The 16,843-nt window shown below is 44.7% G+C and overlaps 1 protein-coding gene across 5 annotated transcripts in view; it reads left to right on the top strand.

The window, feature by feature from the left end:
• The window catches only part of tnrc6c2 (trinucleotide repeat containing adaptor 6C2), a 53,511-nt gene that overhangs the window by 17,652 nt on the left and 19,016 nt on the right, over positions 1-16,843 (top strand). For 3 of the 5 annotated variants that reach the window (XM_041934428.1, XM_041934431.1, XM_041934430.1), the window contains 2 exons: positions 5,395-5,817; positions 14,199-16,673. In XM_041934428.1, the coding sequence (XP_041790362.1) occupies positions 5,395-5,817; positions 14,199-16,673 (2,898 nt within the window). Of the gene's footprint in view, positions 1-5,394; positions 5,818-12,495; positions 12,621-14,198; positions 16,674-16,843 lie in introns of those variants that run through there. The other 2 variants (XM_041934433.1, XM_041934432.1) reach the window with 2 other exon arrangements.

Below are 16,843 nucleotides of genomic sequence, written 5' to 3' on the forward strand. Positions count from 1 at the left end.
ACAGACATTTGCCTCCTGTGACTTACAGGCCCTCTTGGTTATTGTGTCAAAACAACACGCTCCTGTAGTTCCAATGTCAGTCACTTTAGATATTTATTACAGTTGGAATATGCTTCCAATGCCCTTTTATTTAATATGTTTGCCAGTAATGTTTCACAGAGACACACTATACAATGGTGTGACATTTCAATACAGAAGGGGGTGGTGTCACTGTCTTCCACTCAAATTAATATTTGTTAATTTTGAATTTCTAGTCACCAGAATTTGCTGTGACTTCTCCAGATGAAAGAGGATGCAGTCACCAATATTGTGAATTGGAGACCGAAAGTAGTAAGTAGTGTAATAAGTAGCAACATCCATGGAAGAGGATTCAGTCGTATGGTTGTGAATTTGCAGAAGGAAATGAGAGGTGTGATGTTGATATGGCCATGAACTCAGTCCAGACTGATACCGTTTTCTGTTTTGTTTTTGCCTCTGCCTCCACATTGTTCTGATCCAATTTCTTAGGCAAAACTGAGTGGGCCTTGTTCCTCTTCTCTCACTCGTCTGTAGCTTGTTTTCGTAAGTTAAAGGAAAGCATTGATACACGCAGCCGTACATTTGCGTGAAGCTGCTTGAAAAGCAGCCGGTACAAAATTATTGTACACAGATGTGAGCCCAGTGTTTTCCTTACCTCCCCTACCTCTTGGCCCTTATTGGATTAAGAAATGCACCATTGTGTAGGGCGCACAGGCCTGTGCGTTGTGTCCATCCCTCCCCCTTCTATAAACATGGCTGCATAATAAAGTGGCTCTGCAGACAATAGACAGAAGGGATGTGGGAACCTGCGCTGCCTGGCACTAGGCTCATGGAGCCAATCACAGCTGTTCTTTACAATACCAGACACCCTATCGTCTTGCCCATTATGCCTTGTTCATGGATTGCCGAATCTATATCTGATTCCTTCATGTATTTCCCCTTTCCTTGTATGCCCCCCCCCCTCATCTGTGCTCACTTGCTCTCTTCAACTGTTGCTCTTTCTTTGCTCTCTCTCATTGTGTGTAATTAACCATTTAGTGTGAAGAAGGGCTGTAATTAAAAGTTTGGTGCGAGGTTGCAGAGAGCGCCTCAGCTGGAGGGTTTAATGGAATTTACAGTGCACTTTGATACAAATGCTTATTTAATTGGCTGTCCTTTTCAGCTTCAATTAGAGGTACTAAGGCCGCCGACACATAAAAGTCTAACTTTGGTTTTCACGAAACAACTCACACTTGCACTGCTGTAACTTGAACCATTCTGCATTTACCTCTGCCAGTGAGCCAGATTATTCCACGTTTTTGTCTCTTCGTATCATTAATTGTTTTTTTTTTTTATTAAGCTGATGTCTAAAAGTTACCACTATCTGATGTGATTGGACAGATATCTCTAGTAGTCAAAGAATCAGGTTGTCTGTCTCCATCTTTTTTGTGGTCAGAGCACAGCATGATTACTAATCATTAAAGTGAGCCCTTGATGTCTCACTCAACATTCGGTCAAAATGTCAGTTTGTAGATTTCTTGAGAAGCTTCATCTGAGTAGATATTTTTAGAATATGTTTAATATTAGAAGCTGTCAATTAGTCATAGACAGAAACATACACCTACCAGCCAGTAAGTACTTAATAATCAGAGAAACCCTGTTTCTGTTGATTCTGTCATCCAGTTGATTTCAAATGCAATAAGCTTGCAGCTTCACTAATTTACCGTGTGGATTTCACTGCCTTTCACTGGCAGTGAGCGTAGCCAGCATACTCTTCACTTTCCTCATTTAATCTTTTACAGACATACTCTCATCTAAGGGATTTCCCCACTTTTCTCCCTATTTTCCCTTGGTAGTCTTTTCCTATAAAGCCCACCCCCATCTCTTCAGAAGCACTTACTCATCCATCATGGATTAAGAAAAGGTCTCTCCTCTTCGTAATATGTCTATATGTCTGTGTACACACACACACACACGCAGACACACACACACCTTCCCTCTCAGGGGAACATTAATTCTTACTGATATACTTCTTAAATACAGATTATGCCATAGATGGTTACATATCACCCGGTTGGATAGTGTTATAACAGCACTTTCCCTTATGCGAGCACAGACTAATGTCATTGAACAGGATTGTGACTAAGTGATTTTAAATCTATTGTGATTATTTTAGAGAAATATGTCACTGCTTGTGCAGAAGAAATTGAATGTGGTCATCTGCAGCATAAGGGAGTTGCAGCATGGATACACCCTTGTTACTACCAACAGCACAAACACAGGCGGTATGAAGCAGGGTGTGTATGAGGCATACTTGAGCTAAGGGACTTGTGTGTCTGTCTTCTGGGTTCTTCTGCTTCCTGTACCAGGCTGGCGGCAGAAATAAACAGCAAGCTGATTGAGTACCACCCATGTGTGTTTTTTTTCGGCCAAATTGTTCTGGGAAATAAGACGCCTCAAGAGCTCAGAAAGTCCCTTTAGCGAGTTTTTGTATGTATGAATTGCAAAGATGTGGCAAATTAGATGAAACAGATTAAAAAGGAGTGCCTTTTGTTTGAGACGAATCTATTGTGTGACTGTGATGTTTGTCAGAAAGGAGATGTGCAAAGGTGGAGGAGATTGAAAGAGACAGAAAGCCAAAATGTGCACCTTTGAAATAGCTTGAAGCTACTTTTTTATTGAATTGTATTGTTTTGTTTGTTTTTGGGTTAATTTTCTGCTTATCTGCATAACTACACCCAAAACAATTAGTAAATACAAACTTTCAGTTTGTTTTTTCTTGTCAACTGGCTACGTTATCATTTAAATTTCAAGAAGATCAAATTACATTCTCAGTCAGTCCGACTCTAGCAGCAACCAGTATGTGCTTGTAATTCTGCAACTTTACTAGACTTGTATTCTTGCAGTAAGCAACATCTGATTGTCCTAGCATCCTGCTAGTCCCTGGGCCACTGGAAAATATTACTTTGTGTCCAGACACCTTCTCAGTGGCAAGAGCTAGAGTCCAAGAACCAAAACTAGAACGAAGTTGAAACTTTCTGAGTTTTTCACAAGGTTACTGGGTTTCCTGAAAAGTTCAGTCTATTGTAACATCTAACAGCAGGAGGAGAGAAAACATGCACTTGGTAGAAAAATTGGTTGGAGTTGGAAGAGATGAAAGAAAGTAAGCAGAGAAAGAGGTTGGGTGGAGGTGTGAGAGAGAGATTTGGAGTGGGGAAATGGCAAGGTAAGGAGACAGGGAAGAGTAAAAGACAGAAACACAAGAGATGAGGGATCAAGATGGATAAAGGCCCAGAGGGAGAATAACAGAACACCAAGATGAGAGACAGGCAGATACAGAAAAGAAGAAGGGAGAGAGTGAGCAGTGGGGTGTTGGAGCAAGCCATTGATGGAAAGACAGAGGTGGGGGTGGTGGTGGTGGGGGGGATTGAAAATGGAGTGGTGAGGACAGAGAGGAAAGGGGGCAGGGCTGCGTGTATTCACCGTTCTGCTGTCTGATTGGTCGAGGCAGCGTCAGGCGGGCTGAGCTGAATTTAATCAGAGATGTGCGTCACCGGCTGCAGTTCCGAGCCAACAGCCAGCCAGATACTGCTGGAGGGGGGCAGTCCCTCTCCCCCTCCCTCTCCCTGCATGCGTGTTTGACTAAAATCTTGTCGGTGAAAAGCAACTGTGAAAGCGTCTTTCTGCGTGCACGGTTTTTTCCGATGTGTATGCGCACACGTGTCTGTGCCCCTGTGGAAGTGTGTGTCTGTGAAGTGCATCAATACAAAATACGTACACATACATGGTTCTTTCCACGTACAGTTGTTATAGTTTAGAATTGTGTGTGTTCATGCAAAATCGAGTTTCGTACGTATCACTGCGGTTTCTGTGTGTCAGCAGGTAGGCAGCCATCTGGATTAGTGTTGCGCTCACTGAGAGGGCCTCTGTTTTTAGGCGTGCTTTCAGACAAGCTCTTGGCAGGCGCTATGAATGCCTCTGCGCTTTGAATTTACTTTAACCTCCAGTGTGGCAGCTTTAGCCTGTGTGTGCGTGTCACTGTGTGGTTAATTGCCAGCACTGCAGCGCAGGACTGCTGTACGAACAGTTCAGACTCTTAAATTGGAATGGAGTTAAGCTTTAATTAACACATTATTTCTATGTCATCTATTTCCCACTAACTCATGTTTAAAAAAAAAAAAAAGACACAAAACAAAGCAAACTGCACTGTCTCTCTCCCCTCCCTCAAGTGAAGGCAGTCTCAGCTGTTGTGTAAAACGGCCAAATCTATCCAGGCACTATAGAAAACATCATCAACTCTTTTCATCATGCATTCACCCCTGAGCTAAAGAACTAATTTACAACAGCTCTTAGGTCACTAGCTATTGGCAGCCAAATATCTGTGCAGCAGGTTAAGTCCTGCTGTACCACATCTAGTTCAGTTTCCCTCTCCACCTAAACTCACACTCAACAGCTCATAGACCCACAGATTCACGCCAACATCCCCCTCAGCTTCCACAATAAGAATTATTCACTCCTTATAGGTCAGGCAGTTTTTTTTCCTTCAGTCTTGCAGCACCCCGCAGAGCAAACTTTAGCCAAGCCAATCTGTTTGGTTGCTAGCTATCCAGGTCCTGCTAATAATAACACCTTTCAGGCTAACGCTCAATTAGACGGCTGGCTGGTCACTGCAACCACAGGGAAAGGGTCAGGCCGAGGCCAAACCAGCAGGGAAAGGTGTGTGTGTGAGTGTTTGTGGGTGTGTGCGGAAGGCAGAGCAAGAGAGAGAGTGTAATGAAGAGGAAAGGAGGTGTCTCCACGTGTTTGTGTGTGCGTCGGTGTTCAGTCAGCAGAAAAAATATGACCTTTTCATTAAGTGCGTCTGGGCCAGTAACATATGTTCTACAAAAGGCTGCATGAGGCAGTTAACTTAAAGGGATAGTCCACGCCGACAGACACAACGATTCAATTATTAACACCTGCCAAGTACTATGCATGAAATAGAGATTAAATTTCCGGCGACTGCATGAACTTGGACGTAAGACATGTCCGCCGCTCGTTCTTCAAGGATCCTCAGAATATAACTTGATAAGATAGCTGTTTTCTGTGCTGTCTCCACATGTGCACGTCATGTGGTATTGTAAAGTTAAAAAACACAATTTGGGTTGCCAAGGAATTGATTCAACTAACACTCAGGAAAACCTAACTGACAGACATTTCAACATCAGGACTTATTTTTTTTTAAAAAAGCTACTGTTCAATTGTTGTTTTTTATCACCTGTTGTCCAAAGTCATTACCACCCAGCCAGATATAACTTCTGTTCTGTGAAGTACTAATCGTGAGTTAACCCTGGCATTAATACCTTGCTACCTGCATGTGTCTGCGTGTGTGTATGCCTCTGTCTTGTGTCCATCCAGTGCCAGAGCCTGCTCCCACTAAGCCCAGTCTCGGCCCACCACCCCACCACCTCCACCCCGCCAGCCCTACGCTGCCCCTCTCCTCCTCCTCCTCTTCTTCTGGCAATGGCAAGCGCGCCTCCTCCAGTAGCCAACTCCCGACTCAGACTCCCCCTCAGCAGCAGTGCCAGTTGTCCTCTGCCAGTGCTCGCTACCCGCCCAGAGAGGTGCCCCCGCGCTTCCGTCAGCAGGAGCACAAGCAGCTACTGAAGAGAGGCCAGCCACTGCCCGCAGGAGCCCTCAGCGCTCTCACCCTCTCCTCCTCCTCCTCCTCCTCTTCCTCCTCCTCTTCGCCCTCATCATCTTACTCTTCTTCTTCTTCTACGACGACCAGCAGCACTACCCCAAACTCTGCCACATCCACTGGGGGCAAACGCCACACAGGTTTGTGTCAATACAGTCAAAAGAAAAGTGGCCCTACAATAGATTTTTTACTGGTTTTTCATGCCAATGCTTTTGTAGTGGCTGTGTGCGAAATGTGTCTTCCTAAAACTTCATTCAGTTTGTTTTTGGTTTTCATTTTGCCGCATGTCAGCTGGATATTGGCTGCATATGTAGTGACATTTCACTTTGTGAATCATCCTTAAAATCTAACATACTGCTTCAACCGTTGATATTCTCACTTTGATTTTCTCAATTTTTGTGAGACAAATGAAACATGTTGGCTGTTATTAATAGTTTTTACTGGAGTCTGTCATTTAGCTTCAGTTCAGAGTTTGTATTCAGTTTGCCATAGCACAGATACAGTGATATGAAAATCAACATTGACAGATTTACTGCGTTGAAGGCGCAATAAATTAATGGTGATTATAATTGTAGTTCAACAGAACACCTTCACTTTCTGCCAGTATACAATAATGATGCAATACAACTGCTAAATTATGTGGGTAGGCTGGCCAATTAAAAGCAAATTAAAATGTAGGACTCAAGTCTAAGCTGTTCTCAGTTAGCTGCTGGCCCTGCTTTTCTTCTCTTCCTTCCGTTTGCCTTTTGAAAGGATTCTGATCGCTGTTTCCAGGTCTGTGCTATTTCAGTCTGCAAGTCTGGGTCCCGCTGCTTATAACGCTGGCAATAACAATGGCAAATTCTCTCAAAGCCTTGGGAAATCTTGTGTAGATGCTTTAGTGTAAGATAGAAGAACACGTTTCAGTCACTTAAGCCTCTGCATGCTTGATTTCCTCGACTCACAGAACCACACATGCACACACTCTCTCTGTCAGACCTCTGTAGCCAGCGGTCGCTTTTTAATGAACTCACCGGTGGCTCCTAAGATCACTAATACTGAACATGCCTGAAGGTGCTCGCTGTGCAGCAGTTTGTGTGTATTTGTGTGCAAGTAGTGTGTTGATAAATGAAGGCCAGGAGTTATTTGTATCATTATTACAGCTGTATTTCTCTCAGACAGTGAACATTGCTATGTTTCTTTTCACGTGCACACTCAACAGTTGCACAACCTTGCATTCTTCTAAAGGTTTATCTCTTAATTTCCTGTCCAAAAAGCAATCATAAGCATTTCCTGACATCCTCTAACATAACAAACTGTAGCTTTGAAGACATAGATGTGAGGATATTTTAAAGTTTTAGAGTTGGAGCTAGCATGAGTGTGAGCTTGCATCTTTGTTGAGTTTCTCTTTTTTTTTTACTCTTCTTTCTTTTCATCAATGCTCCTTTGCTCCTCCTGTGCTGCGTTTCATTACTGACTCAACATTTGCTGGGAGAACACCAGGCACTCAGTAAACAAATCTGCAGCAGCTGTGGTGCATGGCTAGCCAGTCAGCAAACTACAGCTCTGTGCATCACAGAGGCAACTGGTCCCTGTCATGCTCTGTATAGTCACCCAATCACAGCATCAAACAAAAGCTTAAATGTGTTTCTGCGCTGTTAAAATGTAATGATGAATGTTCTGAATTAGTTCTCTGTTTTAAATTTCACAAAAGATATTTGAACATTAAGAATTGAGATCCATTTGCTTTATCTTGGAATTTCTTTATTGATTATTAATTGAAGCTGAATTGAAGCTGAAACTTCCAATTTCTCTTAGATATTTCCTAACTGTGCTCACCGGTTTAGTGCAGGGTTTCCTCAGCTGTGGGCCGGGATCTAAATTTGGCTACAGGCTTAACTCACTCAGGAGAAGCAATACCTCTAAGCCTTTTAGATTTAAAAGAATAAATTTCTCCTTTTGGCTAAGGACAGTGAAGATCCCCTGGTTGAGTGTATTAACCTATAATATCCTTAGTATTATCCTAGTCCAGCAGTCGTTGTCCCGTTTGGCCTTTACCTCGCCCTGGTTCTCCCAGGGGCCTCTCAGTACAACACAGCCAGTGGCAGAGTAGCCATTCGCCTGGCTTCTACCCCCTTCCCCTCTCGTTTTTGTCTCAAGGGCTTCACCTTCACAACCTGTTCTTCCCTGTCTACTCAGCCACTAGCCTCAAGCTAATGGCCCTGCTGTTGTTGCTGAATTTAGAGAGTGGACATTGTAGTTTGACTCACTACTGTGCGCTTGAAGATATATGCCCAAGCCTCTGCTTTATTTACATAAAGCATCACTACTTTTGAAGTAGAAGAGCTTGAAAAATAACTTACTTTAAAATTCACACCCAAATCATCCTATTAGCACTATACCAGGTCCTGCTCTTGTAAGCACCAGGCCTAGCTGCAGTGGTTGTGTTTGGAGCAATATGAGGGATCTGAAATGGAGTTCAAACAGAACACCTAATTTATGCATTGCTTCTGGTTTTGTCAGACTGCACATTTGCAACTCTGTGTATGAACACACTCAACCATGTAAACAGAGTACATGGAATTAAGTTAATCACCCAGTCGAGAACTATGTGCATCATTATCATAAATAGGAGAATAATTTATAGCCTTTTTCTAAATCAAAATTTATCCAACTTTTATCAAAATCACAGCATCATGATGGGTATGATTTCATGTTCCATGCCTGCAAGTACCGATACAAAGTTTTCTTCCTCACTGTGACTGTAAGCACAGGATGAACTCTGTTTTGAGGACACTTTTCTAACCTCTTTGGTGAGGTCACTGTGGCCCTAAGGGATGTGATGTTGTCATGGTTCCTTCACTCAGATACTCACTTCTTTTTACTTGTGCACATGCAAACACATGCATATGGATGTCGAGGCCTTGCAGCAGCAAGAACACACTAGTCTGACCTAGTTGTGTCCTTTCAGATCTGTGTCTGCCTTGCAGGCCAGCTGGCTCAATGTTTAAAGGGGAATGCACACATGCACACACATATATGTTTATAAGATAACAGTACTGCAGTATTATCAGGTAGATGTCCAAAGGTACTTAAATACATGTAATTTTTTTTTATTTTTTTTTATTTGGCTCCTTTGCACACATGGTAAAAAAAAATTATTCAAGGGCATTCACACAACTCCCACGCAACCTTCGCTCTCTGAACCCCATTTAATTGTCCCAAACACCAGACAGAGATCCCCCTGTCCCCTCTCCCTCCCTCTTTCGCACCCACCATCCCCGTCTCTCCAGCTGACTGGGGACCATTAAGTAGTCCGGAGCAGCCAGCAGCCGTCCAGACAGGCTCCCCAAGTAGCAGGTGCTGGTGCGGGGGTCTCTTAAGACTGTGGGAACTGCAGCCCAACAGCTGTTTGCTGGTCACCCAGACAGAGCATGTAGCCAGAAGGCACTCTGCCGGGTGCTGTTAAAACACTTGGCCCTTTCATTTGGGCTCTTTTGATTTGCAGGTAGGGCAGAGTTTTGTTTTTTTTTTTTTTCTTTTTTAGCTCATCTTATTGAAGTTAAACATATGTGTTAGTTAAAAACTGTCCTGCAGAGTAAGGCAGGAACTTTAATGATTTGATATGGGGTTGTCTTTTAAAAATCCTTAACCAATTACCTAATGTTCTTTAAGTACCATCTCATGCAAATGCAGGTGCCCTTCTTCAAACATGGTGCCATTAAGATGTAAAAAATAACTACCACTTAGTTCATGGTAATTTCTATTTTTTTAAATCATCAAGTAATCAAGAGACTGCTTGGCTCTAATGAAGCCAGGGAGGTATATATAGATTGCCCCATGTGCTCAGGCTGTGACACACACACACACACACACACACACACACACACACACACACACACACACGCACACCAGTGAGAGAACCCCCTAGTGGCTTCATTAATCCAGCCTCTGTCAGTGAAACCAGAGAAGTCACCATGGTCTCGCTCTCCTATTTTCTCTCAGCAGAGGTAAACAGACATGAATGATGAGCTTTTTAAACCCTCCTGTGACCATTCCCTCAGTCTTTCTTTTTCTTCCTGCTTCCGGAAAAACAAGCACATGCCGTCTTTGATCCGCGTGGGCGTGAAGCACCCCTCAAAGAGAGATGGAGAGGGTCTATTTGGGGACAAAAGACTACTAAACGTCCCCTCCTGCTCTGGTTCTGGTGTTATGTCACCACACCATCTCTCCTATTCTGGTCATGCTTTCGCTCTCACAATCTCCCTTTTTTTACCCTTGACATTGCAAGTGCCAACCCCATCCCCCCCTGACTTTCCTCCATCCTCCATCTCTCCCTGCCACCCTCTCTCTTTCTGTCACCCAGCCTTTCATTTCATTCAAAGGCAGGGGGGGCATTTATTTCTTGGCTACCTGCCCATTTCTATGATGGCAGCTTGTCATTATCAGAGGTTCATCCCTTGCTTTTTCAGCTTCAACTTTGGCAAACTGGCATCTCAGCTTTAGTGTGTTGTTGTTTAAATCCACTTTCTTTTCAGCACAAGCACTGCTGGTGTGCTCATCATTAGGGTTATTAACTGCAGTATCATGTCGCTGTAGTCCAAGTTCTATTTACAGAGCAAGCCTACATCTTGCATGCATGGACTTGCACGTACATTCATACACAAAGGTGCCCATGCTCCCTGTTGGTAGCATGAGGAACTATAGAGGGCCCTTTTAGTTTTTATTTTTGACCCCTTTTATTCACAAAGTATAATCAGAGACTGCCCTCCTAATTGCAACCAGAATGAAAGCACCACATTACTGACAGATGATTGCAAATGGTGGATGGAAATAATTGGCCCCTTTTCTTTGTTTTTTATGTTCAGCTTGCTTTCGTCTCCCCCCCTGCCAAATCACTGCTTTGCCAAGAGTCACCAAGACCTTTCTGTTGGAATGTCTGGGGAGGGATTTGAAAGGAGAACAATTGAGGCATGTTGAGGTGAAAGGAAAAAGAGGCTATTATGCATTAGTGCACACATGTACGTATTTACAGAGGTAGACGCAATCGTATTAGCACCTATACAATATAATGCAATACAATATATTAGTCCTGCAATAGATACTCTTTTTCTGAAGCTCACAATGTTTTATTTTTGTTGAGGCAGATACCCACATTTGCTATTTACATTGCACACATTTACACACATGCCTGCACAAACTGCTGATATTTTAGCTCCAAGATACGACTCAGTTATCCAGAAGCAGCTGTGTATTGATGTTCACGTACCTGGTAAAACTTGACCAGGTAGCTTGTCACAGACATACTAAGAGGATGTCTGGTGTTCCCCATCCTTGCACAGATCTTTGTAAGCACTCTCTGAGAGTGGTGCTGGTGCACCTCTCCTCAGGTATTTTTCCACTCTTTCTCTCTTGCTCTGTCCCTGACTGACCCCTTATTTTCCACCACATGCAACACACACACCTTTTACTTTCCTTTTTTGTTATATGTGTGTTTTTTTGTTTGGTTTGTGCGTGATAAAAGTATGGCTCATTTCCAGACTTTGATTAACTTATCATGTAACCTATTCTTAAGCTCTTTAGGAAACTAAATGTGCAAATTAGACTGGACAAAGAGAGAGAGAGACAGAGACAACGGGTGGGTGAGGGGTTGACCGAACAAAATTTTCCTGAGGCTGCAGCCTCTTAGCTTCTTGGCTATGTTTCAAATCTGATAAAATGGCGCTCCTCTTTGCTCGGAATGCTTGCACTGACAGAGCAGGGACACAGCAGAAAGAGAATGGCATCAGTGGCTTTTAATCATGCTGTCATGTGTCTTTCTCTGCATTTTGAAAACAAAACACCTACAAGCCACTGAGAGCTTGCAGTGATAACCAAAAAGACCAACTGTTTGTGGTTTTGTTTCTTTCTTTTCTTTACAATTTGACTGGGTGGCAAGTAGGCATGCGCCAAATCAATAGATCTGAAATACTGCCAAACCAGCCTTTTGTGAAACAGACACTTTACACACACAATTGCAGTGGAATTCAAACCTCATTCAGTGTTGCAAGCAGTGATATTTGATACCAAAACACCTAGACTTAGATGGATGTTAAATGTTTGTGTAACTAAGATAAAATTAGAGACAGGATATTGTACTTTCACGGCAAAACTTTATCCACGTCAGCACCAAAGAGGAAATAATCAAACTATTGGAACCTCTTTGACCAATTTGTCAATGAGTACAGTAGCTCAGTTATTTTGATAGCTGTATCATTCACTAAACCTTCTACCTAGACAATAATGAATTTCATCCTTCAATGTGCAGTGACACACATATACTAGAGCCAAAGTTCCAAGTCTCTTGAATGTTATTTCTCAATATTATTTGAGCTTGCTGTCTTTGCAGTTTTCACCTGAATACTTTTTTGTGTCTGCTCTGTGTACATTTGTCATGCAAACTTAGATTAGCCGGCCTTGGCTGTCTAATTGAAGGCTCACATCCAGCCTGTTTTTAAGCTTGGACAACTAGGAACTTTCCTCCAGAAAAATAATTGGTACTGTTACAGCAGTTGTGAGGGATCACTTTTGCTGTGATGTTTCAGTCGTTTTTTTCCCCTGTGTTAAACTGATTGCGAACTGACTGCAGAGTAGTTGTGGTGTGTGTGTATGTGTGCCATCAGTCTGACGACCCTGTGCGATAAGGCTGCCTGGGGAGTGGAGATAAGTGTGTTCAGGCAAAAATTGTATTCGCAGCCACTCTGTGGCGTGTTGCGCAGTATCTTAAAGCCACATATCTGCCAGTGTGTGTGTGTCTGTCTGTGTGTGTGTGTGTGTGTGTCCACACACCTCAAACAAATGGACTTTTCCCTCATCTGACTGGATTGTTTTGACCACTCGGTCTTTATCTCATGATGGATAAGTTAGAGCTATTATGGAAATCACTGCAACAATATGATGAAAACTAATGACGGAGTAATAGAAGGTAGGGCAACTTAATTACCAAACAAGGCAAATATTTTACAAACACAGCCTGGGTCTTAAAATTTTAGGTTAGTGTGTCACGCTTACTGTAGTTGTGCAGGAGGTTAGCAGTGACATTAAAAACCTGTATATTGTATACTTGTATATTTTAACAAGAAAATATGATGTTTGCATAAAAATATATTATACTGTGTGTGCAGGAGCATATCTACTGTTTTACCACTGAAACAACCACTTTTGCTAAATGTTTGAAAACACCCATAGTCAGATAAATACCCAGCTTATGTACACATTTTATAATACACATTAATTTTCCTTTCTCCTCCAAGAGTTACTGGATTAATTTCTCCCCTCGTATGCTGGGTTGGCCTGTGTGCCAGTGAGAGCCATAGCTGTTCTCATTGGTTTTTAGCTCATTACATGAGGCTGGCCTAGCAGTTAGGATGTTTGCATGCTGGATCGATAGCCTCCCTGCTCTCACCCACTAGCATTAATAAGATCATTGATTAGCTGCCTTCCACTGATTGATTACCCCTTTACAGCATCGAATCAGTCTATTATTAGTTCCCCCTCTGATGGGATGCATTTGTGCCTAATGAAATTGCTTGTGCACGATGCCATGTTGATTAGCGAATCGTTGGAAATGCTCTGTTTTTGGAAGTGTGGTACTGAATGTTCAGATCATGCTTGTCAGTACTAGGACAAGATTTGCATGCAGTCCTTTGTTTCCAGGTTGTGATAAAAACAGGCATGCATACAAGTACAGTTTTATGTGTATGCAGGTAGTGAGAAGCCAACAGACATACACTTGGAGGAAGTGTTTTGTGGTTTCTTAGTGCAGTGCAGTTGGAGGAGGAGTAGGCCTGGCGGAGCGTGGGGAGTGATGGATGAGAAGCCATCCTGGTTTCATTCCAATAAATGAGCGGCGTTCCACTTGGGCTTCCCTTCACAGCCCCAGCCAGCAGAGCCACGATGGAGACGGATGGGCCTCTCACTGCTGGGTGTTAGAGGAGAGCAGAGGGGAGAGAGGGAGAAATTAAAGGGTGAGGAAAGAGGTGGGGGCAGAAAGTGAGAGAGGAGACGTGGACAGAGAGAGAAAGTGGGGTTGTATGATAGATAAGAGCAGATACAGCGTGAGAAGGAAGTGAGGTGCAAAACAAGACGCCGAGGTAAGAGGAAACGAGTTGGAAAGAGAAGTGACAAACGAAGCTAAGTGAAAAGTGAGGAGAACGAGAGAAGGACAGAAGGATGGATAAATGAAAGAAAGCGAGGGCTCATCTCCATGTTTCTGTTTGGCTGACTGCGCCAGGGCAAGGATATATGGATATGCCATAGCTGATATGACAGGCAGCACGCTTGGCTGTGCATCCTGATTATGTGTTGGATTGTGGAACGTGCAAGTGTGTGCCCATCTCATCCTGCCAATTCTGATAGCTAGCATTAACCAACCAAGAATATAAAATGGGTCCAGGGGACTAACAGGGGCTGTACTACATGATGTTCTTTAGTCTAACCTAATGTATTTTTTCTGTCCACCCCCCAACCTCTTTCCCCACGCTCCCTCCCTTTTTCTCTTCAGACATATCCCTCCAGAGTGGCCCTGTTGACCAGTATGAGACCTCTCATTGGGGAGCCTCTTTGCCAGTTGACAGCCCCTCCAGTGCCAACAGCTGGGACAAAGTGATTATTGACAGAAGTGACACAGAAGCTTGGCCCTCCATCAGCCGCAGTAGTGACCCCAGCCACCCTGCAGCACCAGAATGCCCCTTGGGCTCAGCTAGCTCTAATCAAGACACCAGTGCTGTCACTACCACCAGTAGTAGTAGTTGTCTGAGTATGGCCACAGGTACCGCAGGCCAGCAGGCCCACTACCCCTCTCTGAAAGCTAATAATAACATGATGACGGGATCTGTGTCAGCCAACACATTAGCTGGTAATAGAGGCTGGGGCTCGGATGGAAAGCAAGATGGTATGAATGGTGGTCGAGTAGGAGCACCCAATAACTGGGGCTCTCCCAATTTTAACTTGAACCTCAATCCCAATGCCAACCCATCAGCCTGGCCTGTTCTGGGCCATGAGGGTGGGGGAGGTGGTGGTATTGGCCCAAATGGAGTTTCAAACTCCCCATCCCTCCCACCAGGCATTAATGGCAATGGAAATATGGGAAATGGGAGCCTTGGAAGTGCAGATAATGGTGGGGGAGGTTGGGTTGGCATGATAAGTGCAAATGAAAATGAGCAACAGCACCCTTCAACCAACACAAGCTTGTCCTTCAATATGGAACCTGCTAACCTTAACACTGATGGACCAAACCACACTAAGCAACAGCAGCAAGCTCAGGAGCCTATGAGCCCTATCCATGGGTTAACCGGGTGGGGAGGCCACTCACCCACTGAATCATCCCAGCTCAATGGGGACACAACAGGCAGCTCTGTATGGGGAAGTGGAGAAACCAAGGCAGCTGACTCTCCCAAGGACTCAGGCTGGGACTCAACTCCCTCTGGAAGCCTTTCTGCCTGGGGTCGCCAAGGCAGTGGTGGTGGGAGTAGTGGAAGTGGTGGCTGGGGGGACTGGGGGAAATCCTCTGGAGGCGGAGATGCATCTAAAGGCTGGGACTCAGTAGACGCTGGTAGTTCTGGTTCAGGCCAAGAGCAGCAACTTAGCTCATGGGGCCAGCAGCCTGGAACTGCCCCAGCAAGTGAGGGTAGTGGGGACAGCAGTGAAGGCCGATCCCACCACAGAGACAGGTCCTCAAGCATGGAGTTTTCCCCAATACTACCCCGGCAGGACCTGGACCCTAGGGTGCTGAGTAACACAGGTTGGGGGCAGACCCCTATTCGACAGCACACTGTATGGGAGATGGAAGAATCCAACTCTGATGATGGGAAGAGCAACAGCAGCTCAGACACCTTAGGAGGTTCTAGCTCTAATGGTGGACCTTCATCCGCCAATGGAGGTACCATCAACTCAAACATTGGCCCTACTCAGAGGCCTGGGTCTGGAGGAAAAAGTGACAGTGAAGGATCATCTTCCTCTGGCTGGGGAGCCCCTCCGCCTCAGCCAATTCAGACCAGATCAGGATGGCAGGACCCTCCACAGTCACTCAACAAAGCCCCAAATGGCACTACTAGTGGCTGGGGGGACCCTGTGCCTACCAGTGGTCCTAGAAATGGAGGCACACCATCCTGGGGTTCTGAGGACAAGACTTTCAGTTGGGATGATGGCATGACCAAAAGTCAGCCTACTAGCTGGGGGGAGGGCCCCAAAAGCTCTCACGGGTGGGGCAATAGTAATGGGGGCTCCAACGGCTCCAGCACAGGGGACTGGGGAGAAGCAGAGGTCAAGAACAGTGGATCCTCCAGCAGCATGTGGGAAGGAGAAGGAGGGAATGGAGGAAATGGCGGATGGAAGGAGAGCCCCAGAGGAGGAAATAGAGGAGGAGGCTGGAGTAAGCCTGCTCCCACTGTGAGTAATAGTAACTGGGGGGAGACTCCACGTACCAATGGCCCAGCACAGGGAGGCTGGGGTTCATCCAAGCCCCAGGAAAGCAGCAGTAGCAGCACTGGCAGCGGAGGAGGTGGCAGCATTGGTTCATGGGGTGGTCCGGGTTCTGTAAAGCAGAACACATGTAGCTGGGGAAATGGCAGCAAACAGGACCAGGGCATGGAGCCCACTGGCTGGGAAGAGCCCTCCCCTCCCTCTATCCGCAGGAAGATGGAGATTGACGACGGAACGTCCACCTGGGGCGACCCCACCACCTACAACAAGACTGTCAACATGTGGGATCGCAACAATCCCAATAATAACCCAGGCAACAGCGGCCCACCTCCCAGTAAGAATGGTGGAGTGATTATCCCCAACAACAACAACAACAATCACTCTGTCGGCCCTGGCAACAACAATCATCATCACACTCACCACATGCACCACCATCCTCATCATGGCCAACCCCCAACTCACCTGCAACACCATGGAAACAACAATGGGTCACCCAACAATGGTGCCTCACATCCAAGTGCGGGCCCCCAGGGTAGACCCCCCCTTGCCAACCCAGGTAACAGAATGGCTGTGCTGTTGTTTTTAAACCTCAGATTTTTACATCCTGAAATTAAAATAATATTTCATATTCTGAAAATACAGAAAATGTTGCCAGTCTCTTAGAAGCAATGCAAACGAAAATGCACTTTGCATGTAAAAAACTTCTAAAAAATTATGTTTAATCAA

This window comes from Chelmon rostratus, chromosome 3 (genome assembly GCF_017976325.1).
Source record: "Chelmon rostratus isolate fCheRos1 chromosome 3, fCheRos1.pri, whole genome shotgun sequence".
Lineage (NCBI taxonomy): Eukaryota > Metazoa > Chordata > Actinopteri > Chaetodontiformes > Chaetodontidae > Chelmon > Chelmon rostratus.